We start from the raw sequence: 13,627 nt of genomic DNA, 5'->3' as shown, positions 1-13,627 counted from the left end.
CCAAAAGGCAAAGCTCTCAATTTACTGGTCGATCTACGTTCCTACCCTCACCTATAGTCATGAGCTTTGGGTAATGACCGAAAGGACAAGATCGCGGGTACAAGCGGCCGAAATGAGTTTTCTCCGTAGGGTGGCTGGGCTCTCCTTTAGAGATAGGGTGAGAAGCACTGTCATCCGGGAGAGACTCGGAGTAGAACCGCTGCTCCTCCGCATTGAGAGGAGCCAGATGAGGTGGCTTGGGCATCTGGTCAGGATGCCTCCCGGATGACTCCCTGGGGAGGTGTTCAGGGCAAGCCCGACCGGTAAAAGGCCTCGGGGAAGACCCAGGACACGTTGGAGAGACTATGTTTCCCAACTGGCCTGGGAACGCCTTGGGATCCGCCGGGAGGAGCTGGACGAAGTGGCCGGGGAGAGGAAAATCTGGGCCTCCCTGCTTAGGCTGTTGCCCCCGCGACCCGATCTCGGATAAGCGGTAGAAGATGGATGGATGGATATACCACAGGTATGTCGTAATACTATGTGAACTTGTATATTAGTGGCAAACATCTAGAAAGACAAACGGCAAAGAAATCAGCATAAACCTTTCTATCATACAAGTATTTCCATAATATTGCATCTCATCCATTTTAAGCTAACTATTACACAAAGGCAATCTCTCAGTCATCACTGGACATCAACAGTATCAATATACTAATTAACTGATGGTTCCCACCCTTAGTCCAATGCTGTGTTAGTCTTTTAGCATTGTAGAACAATGCTAAAAGACTAACATACATACTGTAGCAAAGTTAGCAACAGTCTTTCCCCAAAGAAAGCTAGTTGTCAAACTCAAATAAACAACCTCTAAATTATTTCACCAACTTTGTGTTGTTACTTTTATAAGACTGCATTTTGATTTATGATTCCTGCATCTTTCTTTCTCTGATTTGATTCCTTCTGCGCTTGGCTGTACTTGTTACATAAAATATACCCCTCCTTATAAACAACGTTCACTGCCATCATGTCCTCTTACTGCTTCCAACACGCTGATGAAACTTAACGTCTTGTCACTTCCGATCTTCTTTTCCGGAGGGAAGCCTCACGTTTTCACCCAAAAACCTTTGTATGGCGCTGGTGTGTCATCAATCACAATGAAGTCGTGTTAGCGAGACTTTCTCACACATTTTCCTGCTCAACAAAGCACAGTGACTGTTTGTAGCAGTCCAAGTCTGGATCTGAGACTCCGAGGTGCACTTCTATCTAATGTAACTTGTCATGTAACTTGTAATGTAACTACGTAATGTAACTTGTCATGTAACTTGTCATGTAACGCCGCCCACCTCTATTAGACACTTGGTGCACCATGAAGGAGATTGATTGGTTGAGGTGATAATTGCGTAACGAAGCAGGATAATGATGTTGACCGATGGCCGTGATGACTGTCAGATAATTCATAAAATTAATTTAACTCCATCACAATTTATCCTCCACTCTCATAAATAGCTGTAACGTCACCCTAATGTTGGGAGGTTTTTTTATTGCCAGAAATGATTGGGAGCATCTTTGCGAGGGGGGGCTTTCATTTATCGACTGAAGTTTGAGCGCTTTGCACAACCTTTTTATTGAGGCAAGCAGCTTGTTCGTCTTTGCAGCTTTTGTACTGTACAATACTGTATCTTGTTGGTCATATCATCATCCATGTTAGAAACGTGACAAACACGCTAGAAACCTGTGAGAAACATGTTAGAAACATGCTAGAAATGTTGTAACATCTGAAAAACATGTTAGGAACATGTGAGAAACATGTTAGAAACATGCTAGAAACATTCTAACATCTGAGAAACATGTGAGAAACATGTTAGAAACATGCTAGAAACATTCTAACATCTAAGAAACATGTGAGAAACATGTTCGAAACATACTAGAAACATTCTAACATGTGAGAAACATGTGAGAAACATGTTAGAAACATTCTAACATCTGAGAAACATGTGAGAAACATGTTAGAAACATGCTAGAAACATTCTAACATCTGAGAAACATGTGAGAAACATGTTAGAAACATACTCAAACATTCTAACATCTGAGAAACATGTGAGAAACATGTTAGAAACATGCTAGAAACATTCTAACATCTGAGAAACATACTAGAAACGTATCAAATGTCTTAAAAATGTGGGAAACATGTTAGAAACATTCAAACATGCGAGAAATATGTTAGAAACATACTGGAAACATTCTAACATCTGAGAAACATGTTAGAAACATGTGGGAAACATGTTACAAACATACTAGAAACATTCTAACATCTGAGAAACATGTTAGAAACATGTGGGAAACATGTTAGAAACATACTAGAAACATTCTAACATCTGAGAAACACGTGAGAAACATGTTAGAAACATGCTAGAAACATTCTAACATCTAAGAAACATGTTAGAAACATGCTAGAAACATTCTAACATGTTACAAATGTGAGAAACATGCTGGAAACATGTGAAAATTGAGAAAAAAGCAAGAGAAACATGTTAGAAACATGTGAGGAATATGCTAAAAACATGTGAGAAATGTGAGAAACATGTTAGAAACGTGAGAAACATGCTAGAAACATGAGAAACATATGAGAAACATGCTAGAAACATTGGCGAAACATGGGAAAATATCTGAGAAAAAAGCAAGAGAGACATGGTAGAAACATGTGAGGAACATGCTAGAAACATGTGAGAAATGTGAGAAACATGCTAGAAACATGTGAGGAACATGCTAGAAACATGTGAGAAATGTGAGAAACATGTTAGAAACGTGAGAAACATGCTAGAAACGTGAGAAATGTGAGAAACATGCTAGAAACATGAGAAACATGCTAGAAACATGGGCAAATATCTGAGAAAAAACCAAGAGAAACGTGAGAAACTTGTTAGAAACATTTGAGAAACAGGAAAAAATCTGAGAAAAAAACGTGAGAAACATGTGAGAAACATTTTAACATGTGAGGAACATGTGAGAAACATATTGGAAACATGCTAGAAACATTCTAACATGTTAGAAACGTGAGAAACATGTGAACGCCATCCAGGTAAAACTGGGACCTGACCAGCAAAAGACGACTATGGATCCAGTCCCTGTCTCGGGTTCTGCTGGTCAGCAGAGAACGGTTCCTTGACTGGAATGACATTTTTCCATGAGCAAAAAAAGGTACTAGCGGATACCTTCAGGTAGTACGGGGTACTATAGGGTACTATTCATTGTACATGTTCAGCTGGGCCTCCAACTGTGCTGAGCCGATACCATTTGGGTGACGTAAACCACCAGCAGATTTGTGGCTTCAGCATTTACGCTAAAGGAGGAGAAATGATAAACATGCTATCATTAGCGCAGCTTAGCTTAGCTCAGCCTGTTGCTGTGCCTTAGCAGCGTTACACATTCTCCGTTTCAGTTTCTGCTATGCGGCAGTACTCCGTTTTCTTGCTGCCCTCAGTCTCCTGTTGGATGAAATGTGTTTTTGTTATTGTATCTTTCATTCTTGTTAGTCGTTTGTCTCCGGGTGACGCGTTCAATGTGGCATGGTTTTCATAATTTCAAAAAGTACTCTGCTATTACACTTATGATGCCAGTGTCGGCACGGAACGCATATGCAACCTGAGGAGCACCTGTATAGCTGCTAAACTGCTGCCTTGCAATCATGCCTCATTAAGCAAGTAGTTGTTTTACTTGTTAATGGTGCTGAATTATCAGCTAAAAGCTCCATGAAGCCTCAATGTGGAGTGAGCGTCCCGATAGAAATCACAAAGAATGTAAATATAAAAGTATTTCTCATGTTAGTTTGAGTCCCACTGAGCTTGTTTGAATACATGCCAGCATGTGGCGACACAGCGGCTTCGCGGGAGAAAGAGGACTGGGTGGGAGGTGTGGGTTTGACGGTGTATTGGAAGACGAGCTCGCGCAGCCCCGAAGTGTTAAATTGAAAAGTGTCTCTCTCCAACACGAGCGCGGCGAGCTGGTCTGTCGGCTTTTAACTGGCTGCGGGAAATTACAGCCGTGACCTCAGCGTGGAGACTTTTTTGCTGACACGCTGACGAGGAGGTGGAGACCAGGCTGCAGATGTGTGGAGAAGAGCAGAGGGCCGCTGCATTAACATTCCTAGCATGGAGGAGTTCTGTGAAAGAGCCCGACAGGGAGGGAGGGAGGGAGGGTGGGGGTAGAAGGAACGACTATCAGCACGCTCCTTTGATGGAGCCAAAAAAGAAGCTCGTTTGCAGATTAGTGATGATCCAAGCACTTATCCACTCCCCCCCACGAAACGACTGGAGGAGAACATTGACACAACTTTTACAGCTGCAGAGGGTGACACCAGACGCATTTCTGCAATGTTCTCAGTGTGCTAACATTACATTTGAACATCATGCTGGGTTTGCATATTCACGGGAGCAAAACTAACAGCTAACGGGATCAAACTCACAGCTTCTCTTTGCTTGCACCTGACTGACAGACGGTTGGCAGAATTTTATTTTAAGATGTGTAGTGAAGCCTGCTGTTTTTACAAAGAGGTGGGTGTGGTTCATCTCGCTAAGGGCATGCATCAGAGGTGTCCGTGAGGAAGGAGGTTTTTCCTCCACGATGTGAAAGGCAAGCATTTGAGTGCCTCGTCTCTTCAAACTGGAGCAAACGAGTGAGGGAGATGATAGATTTTTTGTATCACCTTTTGGTGCTCATAAAGAAATATTAGTTACAACGTCATTAAAAAGTCACTTCCACATAATAGCAAACTTCATGAAGACATCAGCTCTGTGTTAAGACTTCCTGCTGATTATGAGGCTTAATGGTAGTTAGGGCTGCACGATAAGTATCGGACCGATATGAGGGAATTATGACATAAATCCGATAACCGATAATTTTAAAAAATGCTGCAAAGAGTCGAGATTCGAGCAACTCAAGCGCTCCTTTTTCCTCCTTCCTGTGATGTTAACAGCCTGTCGTCACGTCCCATTCGCTCTAAGAGGAAGGATGCTCCGCAATGAGGGGAAGAAAAACCCATCGAGTACACAAATTAACTACCTTATCAGCCACCTGGAACACCAGCGGTGGTTTACCAGAGACCTCCGTGGCGTCACGCCGGCCGCTCGGAGCGTGTGCCTGAATACAGTGCACCTTGCTTTGCCACGCCAGGTGGCTCCCTCCGCTCCATGCTGTAGTAGTAACGTCATGATATCTGATTAGGACAAATCAACAGGTACAGTTGGCCAAATCCTAATTCTGTCCCTCTTACCTCCAGGTGTGCACAACTACAATTTAATATGATAATAATATAATAATGTAATAATAATGATGTTAATAATAACATGAATGTTCAATTTCTTATATTCAGATAAGCTTTTTAAGGTATGTTGAGTAGAAATTTGACCTTGGCATGTTTGGACTGACATCTTCTTCAGAAGGGTCAACTGCCCACGGTGACGTGGTCCTTATCAAATGTACGTCCTAGGTGTGGCGTTTTATTGATATTTTAAGGATACCCAACGATGCTGAAAGGCCTTGTCGCCGTGCTGACACCGAGGGCTCAGCACTGTGTTGATTTTTGCTATCATTACCATCAAAGGCTGATTAGTCGGCCTTATTGCCTTAACGTACCATTGAGTCGCAAAAATGTTTACACGAGGACTGCGCAGGCCGTAACGAGACAAGAGGATGGCTCGGCGGGCGTTCATTCAGCCGTGCAGCGACGTCCATTCTGCCCGCAAGCCTGAGAAAACAGCACAGCGCACAAGAAGAAGTCATTATGTGGTTTGGACTCAGGTGTTTGTCATCAAGCCTGCGCTCTTCATAAACACGTCCCATGTGCCACCAATTTGTGTCTAATCAAGTGCTGCCCTCTGTGGGCCGGTCTAGAACAGCAATCCCCCACCCCCCCTCCTCTAACCCCCACCCAGGTAGGCAGTACTGAGTGGAGTGGGATGGTCTCCAGAGGACACGCTGCTGTGGAAAAAATCAAAAGAAGAAGAAGAAGGCGACATCAGCAACCTCCAGTTCCCACAGGAGACAGCTCTGGAAACATTGAACTTTAACGAGATTACCTCCTAACTCTGAGGCGGGGGAGGGGGGTTGGGGGCAAGGAGGAGGGGTAGACACAGCAGCAGCATGTGGCTCTCGGAATTGGCAGCGTGAAATACAGATTTATGAACTCCATTAAGCCACATTTCTGTCTTTTATTGGGGGCCCTGCAGCATTTACCCAAATGTGGGCTGTGTGTTGGTGCTGGTGGGTGAGTGTGTGTGTGTGTGTGTGTGTGTGTGTGTGTGTGGTGGGGGGGGGGGGGGGGGGGGGGGGGGGGGGGTTCTTCTGGATTAATTGCAAACAGATTGGTCTTTTACACACACATAAGGTCCGTGTAAGCCGCGGATGAGGACATAAAGGCCACTAAATACCTGAACTGGCTGCTGACATGCTAGCAGAGCAGACGCTGTGGTCTTTTGGGGAGCAGGTGGTCACGTCTGAGGGGCCGTTTCAGCCGCCAGACCCTCAATCTGTCCACTTGAACACATCGCCCCTCCCTCACCCCTGATAGGAGCAATTAGAAACAGTGATAAGAGGAGCGCCATCCATTGTTGTAATATCATCAGACTAGAACATCTACACCCACAGATGTGCATGGGGGTGTAAAGGTACGCCATCATCACGGTTCGGCACATACCTCCACAACAAACTGCTTAGTTTTGTCCTTCCCCGTCTTTGCGGCTTTCGTCTTATCCACTCGTCTCTGTCCCTTTATGTATTTCACCAAGCAGAGCCAGCTGGCCCATTAGGCAATATAGGCACACTTAGGGCGCCGTGGCCTCCAGGGGGTGCCAAAAAACTCATGCTATTAAAAGTAGTTATTACTAAAAGCAATGCCTTTCAGTTTCTTTTGTAAGCGCATGGAAATGTCAGAAGGAGGGACCGCCATGTGAAATCCACTTTGAGTCGTGCCGACTCTGAGGCCAAGTGTTCCCAAACAGGAGACGTTAACTTTGGCACAAACACTAGCCAAAGACTGTGTTTATTTAGGAGTAGGACGTAGACGTAGATGCTGTATACACGTAGACGGCTCGTTGCCGCCGTATTGGATGTGGTAAAGATGCTGATTGAGGCGCTGCATGGAATTGTAGCGGCTGGTTTACAGTCCAAAGCAGCCTTGCACAGTAAAATACTTAACATCATTTGAATTCATGATGCTAACATTTCATTTTGATGTCTATTTGTGTCCGACATCAGATGGACTACAGCATCAGGCCAACCCGTTCAATGAGTGTAGAACCCTGGTGCCGTAAACACTTCCCGTCCCTCACTTTTAATGTGGGAACTGGGCTGTACCAACTCGATTCCACCAACATTTCCACCCCTCATCTTCTTGCTAGAAGGTTCTTCATTTACCTCACCATCCAGTGAAAAACAGCATGAGGTTTAGCATCATCATGGTGCTTCATGAAGGCCTGTGCAGGAACATAACAAATCTCCGGCTTTCCAATAACGGCTACGTCTGCCATCTTGTGTCGCCTGTCAATCAAAACTCATGGTCCTCTCGCACACCAACATGTTCAACATACAGAGGCAGTGGCTGTCCCCGGGGCTCGAACGTGCGGCCTCGCCTGCGGCAAATAGAAGCAATGTGGCAGGCGGAGGCTGCACCTGCGAGGCCTTGCTTGTGATGGAGTGTGAAGCTCTTACATATCCATCATGGCATCGTGCATTTGACAGGGAGCCACACTGGGGCCCACGTAGGCAGGAAGGAAGGAATAAGCAGCAGGAAGAAAGAAAGGAAGGAAAGCAGATAGCAGGAAGGAAGGAAGGCAGTCAGGAGGAAGAAAGGAAGAAATGCAGGCAGCAGGAAGCAATGCAGGAAGGCAGCAGGAAGGAAAAAAGGAAGAAACGCAGGCAGCAGGAAGGAAGGATGTCACAAAGGAATGCAGCAGGAATGAAGAAATGAAGGACTGCAGATAGCAGGAAGGAAGAAACATAGGCAGCAGGAAGAAAGGATGACAGGAAGGAAGGCAGGAAAGCAGCAGGAAGGAAGAAAGGAAGGAATGCAGATAGCAGGAAGGAAGGCAGGCAGGAGGAAGAAAGGAAGGAACACAGGCAGCAGGAAGGAAGGATGTCACAAAGGAAGGCAGCAGGAATGAAGAAAGGAAGGAATGCAGATAGCAGGAAGGAAGAAACGTAGGCAGCAGGAAGAAAGGATGGCAGGAAGGAAGGCAGGAAAGCAGCAGGAAGGAAAAAATGAAGGAATGCAGATAGCAGGAAGGAAGGATGGCAGGAAGGAAGGCAGGAAGGAAGAGAAGGAAGGAATGCAGATAGCAGGAAGGAAGGAACGCAGGCAGGCAGGAGAAAGGAAGGCCGGAAGGCAGCATGAAGGATGGAAGGCAGCAAGAAGAATGAAAGGCAGGAAGGCAGCAGGAAGAAAGGAAGGCAGGAAGGAAGAAAGGAAGGAATGCAGGCAGCAGGAGGAAAGGAAGGCAGGAAGGAAGCATAAAGAAAGGAAGGCAGCAGGAAGAAAGGAAGGCATAAAGGAAGGAAGGCAAGAAGGCAGCAAGAAGAAAGGAAAGCGGGGCGGCAGCAGGAAGAAAGGAAGGAAGGCAGTAAGGAAGAAAAGAAGGCTGGGAGGAAGACAGGAAGGCAGGAAGGAAGGCAGCAGGAAGAAATGATAGCAGGAAGGAAGACAGGAAGGAAGGCAGAAAGAAAGAAAGGAAGGATGGAAGGCACAGGTGGTTGCACGCTGCATATAAAAAACAGCAATAAGTCATCCATCAAGTGCAGCCAATGAAGGGAGCGTGCAGAACAAGAACAAAGAAAAGAAGACAAGGTGAAGTGTGTCTCACGCGTGCACGCTTGGCTGCTTTACGCTTTTTATGAATCAATAGTCATATTTCAGTGGCAGCTGTACAAGACATATTTAAATGTTATCTACACTGACTTGGAGCAAACCTTACACAGCCTATCCCTTCGTCCTTATGTCCTTACAGCCTTACGTCCTAATGTCCTTACAGCCTTACGTCCTAATGTCCTCACACTGAGAAAAATCGGAGACAGGTCACTGGGTCACATTTATCCAGATGTGATTTTGTTTTGGTGACATTTGAAATATGCTCACAGGTCACTTCATTATCTAATGTCAATACCAATACAAGATAAAAAATAAAGGTTATTATTGTGTGTGTGTGTAGTAGTGCACGTAATGCTGTGTGTGGAAAACCAAGCGTGTCTATAGAGTATACACGCACACACGCACACGCACACGCACACACACACACACACACACATATATATATACATATATATTTGAAAAGTGCAAAAGGTTTGCCAGAAACCTCTGTGGCGGCACACCGGCTGCGCGGAGCGTGTCCCCGAATAGAGTGCACTTTGCTGGGCCACAGCAGGTGGCTCCCTCCGCTCTGTACTCTGGTTCTCCTGATAGTAGTGATGTGGTAGCAGTAATGTCATATTTGATTAGGACAAATCAACAGGTACAGTTGGTCAAATCCTAATTCTCAAACTATTTCTTTGCCGGGACCAAATCAGCCGGCAATAAAAATCAAGTTGAGAGGGAAAACCGACCCCCAGGCTGCAGTTTGGACACCGCCAATCAATGAAGAGGTGATTTCTCGAGTACATAGCGTGTGTTTATGTCACCAGCATGGTGTCATGAGCATTGCGTGGTACCAATGTGGCCTCCTTGAAAAGGTGTTGACTGGAAGGAGGAACACGTCACACTACTTGACTGGGTCCAATCACGCCAGCTCATTTTTGCCTCCCTGAGTGTGAGCTGTGTTATTTGCACGCCTCTGTTGCTTAAAGCGCTAACAAACCCTTCAGCCACATCCTCCAACGTTCCCTTGAAGATGTGACACTGCGCTGGCATGAGGTGCAGTTAACGTACACAAAATGAAAGCTTTCATTTGTGATGATTCCTGGTCCTTTCCTATTGGATCGGCTTTGAATGGGTTGGAAGTTGTTGCAAATAAAGGCAGAATATCACACTGGACCCTGCACCATTTCATTGTTCTATATGGAGCCCTCAGTGGAAAAAGTCTGGACCTACCTGATGTAAATCCTCTACGCTGGCAGCTCGGAGGACCCACCACAGGGAAATTGCGTTGTGATCCAGGCGTTTGTGTGTCGGTTACACAACACTCGACTATTGTGTCTGCCATTTGCATGAAAGCAGCCCGCGGACTTTGGTAGCGCCATGAGACAACAGCAGCGACCGTGGCTTAGCTGTTGCCATGCTACAGCCAGATTGCATTCTTCAAAGATGCTCTTCATCCATTCTTTCTGGGGGGGTTGATCCCACCTTGCATTAGAAACACCTGACAGATGTTGTCTCCAAGGTGGACGAGAATGCGTTATTGTGCTATCATGTGGAACCCACTTACGTCGGTCCCGTTTATGTTGACATAAGTCAGCCAATCCGAGAAGGGTCAACATAAACGGACTCCACTACATCATGTGGTCATATGAGAGATGGCCGTCTGAGGATACATGGTTAGCAAGGTAGCAGGCAGGCCCCTCAGCCCTCTTGTCTTGTCACTATTAGAAATGGATGTCCACATAATAATTGAGTCATCATGAGGGTGCCCCCTCCCTTTACAGTGGACCATTTGCAGCCCGCTGCCATTGCTAACTAATTTTTAACTCAAGTTAACTCAAGCTACTTCTAGTTAATTCAAGTTAACACAAGGTAACTCAAGTTAACTCAAATTAGCTCAAGATGATGCTAGTTAATTCAAGTTAACGCAAAGTAACTGAAGTTAATTGAAGTTAACTCAAGCTAACTGTAGTTAATTCAAGTTAACTCAAAGTGACTCAAGCGAACTCAAGATAACTCAAGCTAGCTCTAATTAATTCAAGTTAAGTTACGTTAGCTCAAATTAACTCAAGTTCATTCAAGTTAACTGAAGTCAATTCAACTTAATTCAGGTTAACTCAAGTCCAACCAAACTTGAAGTTCTCATTGACTTTGTACAATGATAACTGTACAATCTGTACAATGTATACTTGGGATGCTTGTACCCCCCCCGCCCACACAAACACAAACACACATTTGGGTTGAGACATTCTCTCTTGCATATTTAATTTCTGCATGCTTTTTGCTGTAAATTTAACACAGGCCCGTGTGTCTGGTCCGAATCATGTTCATGACTGAGTGCTTCCAGACGCACGCAAAGGCGGGTGGCGTGGCGTGCAACAACAGCACTCTTTAAAAGTATATTTTAGAAGTTTCTCAGGAGACAATAGCACAATATAGAATGACCATGTTATTATAAAACAGGCGGCATTTTGCCACCAAAGATGTGACGGTGTTGGTCCGTGTTCTCAGGCGGGCGTGTTGGCTTCACCGTCAAATCGTCACCAAGTCCGAGATGCTTCTGATGGGCTTTGCATCGAGCGGCGGCAGCTGAGAGGCCACAACAGAGCCGCATTCATGGTGTGCCAGGCCAGCAGGACAATGGCGTCTTCCTCTGTGGACACTTTGGATGCCTTTTTAGGATGAAAAAGCTGTGCTGTCAAACAAACAAAAAGATTTTAACAGAACATTTTTGTGCTTGAAAGCTTGAAAGCAGCTTATGCGTTTATTTTATGTACTGTACATTTTCTAACCCCCATTTTTGCCCAGCTGCACAAAGAATCATTTTCATGCCGCATCCTGACAATCTTGTTCCTTCTGTCTGCTTCTCAGAGAAGCCAATGGCGCGGGGTCCCCCGGGTGGCGTTATCGGGATCCTGGGAGGCATCGTGGCCATTGGCCTCATCATCGGCGTGGCCGTTACTGTGGTCATGGTCCATCGCCGCCAGCAGAAGACCCGCACAGAGACAGATAACGACCTGTGAGTAGCAAAGCCTTTGCCAAAGAGTGTTGTAGGGCGGGGGTGGAAGATTAGATGTGAATTTGTGTTGTACCCTCCACAGAGATGAGGTCTTTGAAAGGTACAAAAAAACATTTATATGGAGTTAATAATGCAAACTAGGGATGAGCCGGATACTCATTTTAGACAAGTATCCGTTACGGATAATGCATTTTTGCCGAGTACGAGCATGAAACGAGTACAGCTCGTCATTATCCGTAATCTTGATGAAGGATGTGCATTTGACAATGAAACGGTTCGTGTCGTGTTGGTCACTGCCTCCACTCCAGATGGGGTTTTTTTGGGCCTTCCTCGGCTCATATCTTGTTACTTGCTAAACTTGTTTCATGATGTACGCGGTGCATTTGACAAGACAAAGCTGTAAACAGCTCGTGCCTGCTTGCTTGGCTGGTGCTTTTGGGAAAAACTGCAGTGAACAAGGCTGACAGATTATTTCTCCGTTTGCCATCACTGGATGTTTGCATGAATCACCAAAATCACGCATATCATTACAAAATAATAAAATAATGGTTTTCCATATCACTTACACACATACACAGTGCACATATAGCTGAATAATAAACAATAAATATAACAACTTCTGATCAATCCATGTCAATGTCAGTGCAAACCTCTCTCCTATTCATCCTGAGAAACCCTGTCTGACTGCACAGAAACTACAAATATGAAGGATAAGTTCTCTGCCTAATATCATGCGTTATATGGGAAACACTATCTAATGTAGTGGAAAATAGTTCACGAAGCTCACCTTAGATCTATTAGTATATTTATTGATGCTGTTTCTGATTTGATTTCAGACGGGCAGCTTGCGTTTAAAGATGATCAGCTAATCTCCCTTTCACAAAGCACGCCTCATAAAGTCTTTAGCCTGGCCAGCTGCTGCACAACAGAGGACGCAGCATGGCTGAAATAACAGCAAATGTGTTTGGGAAAAGGAAAAAAAAAAAAACCCATCTGTTTGCTTGCAGCCATTCTGTACGTGAGGGAGAAACATTCATGTTGCATTCTGCTAATCACCTCTGTCGTGCACACCTGGCCTCAGCAGACAGCGTCATGTTCGGTTGCCATGGTTACCACAACAGGCTTCTATTTGTGGCGGGTGCACAAAAAGAAAGAGGCAAAGAATCAAATCGCTGCATTTTTTTTTTTTTGCTGGTGGAGAACGTAGTTGTGGTGACCATGAAAGAGTAAGGTCACCTCGCACCCAACGTACAACCTGTAAGTGGAACGTGCGTACCACGCACCAAGTCTGAGGCTGCTCAGACGTACGGCTGTCACTTCGCTCGTACAGCCAACGCTCGTAAGTTGGAAGACCAACGTCCATCAAACATTCTATGCAGGCTTCGTATGAAGGTTACGAGATATACGTTGTGCGTACCAACCACGTAAGATCCGTACCGGAAACATGATTGGTTCTGCACATGTGCGAGACCTACATCACAGAGCTTATGCGACGTCACGCGCACTGAATATATTCTTTTCAACTTATGAACATATATGGTCAATAATCATACATAATATGTGTAATGTACTGTATTGGAGGTTCTTTTCCTTCATGACGCTTATTAAAATACTTGGCCAGCATGTAGATGGTCTTTAGTCACCAATCGTGACCTCATGCAGCACATGCACAGATGCACAGACGTATACGTCATGGAGCACGTAAGAAATATCTGAGCGTGTGTTGGCTGCGCTAGTTACGTATGTGGGGTGCACGTGTGGTGCACGACACACATACAAAGTCCGCAAGTGCG

The 13,627-nt window shown here is 45.1% G+C and overlaps 1 protein-coding gene across 5 annotated transcripts in view; it reads left to right on the top strand.

The window, feature by feature from the left end:
- Positions 1 to 13,627, top strand: part of nectin1b (nectin cell adhesion molecule 1b) — a 163,369-nt gene that overhangs the window by 104,371 nt on the left and 45,371 nt on the right. For all 5 annotated transcript variants that reach the window (XM_054794081.1, XM_054794079.1, XM_054794083.1 and 2 more), the window contains exon 6: positions 11,687 to 11,834. In XM_054794081.1, the coding sequence (XP_054650056.1) occupies positions 11,687 to 11,834 (148 nt within the window). The remainder of the gene's footprint in view (positions 1 to 11,686; positions 11,835 to 13,627) is intronic.

The sequence above is a fragment of the Dunckerocampus dactyliophorus genome, chromosome 12, assembly GCF_027744805.1.
Source record: "Dunckerocampus dactyliophorus isolate RoL2022-P2 chromosome 12, RoL_Ddac_1.1, whole genome shotgun sequence".
In the NCBI taxonomy this organism is placed as follows: domain Eukaryota; kingdom Metazoa; phylum Chordata; class Actinopteri; order Syngnathiformes; family Syngnathidae; genus Dunckerocampus; species Dunckerocampus dactyliophorus.
This window is presented reverse-complemented; position numbering and strand designations above follow the sequence as displayed.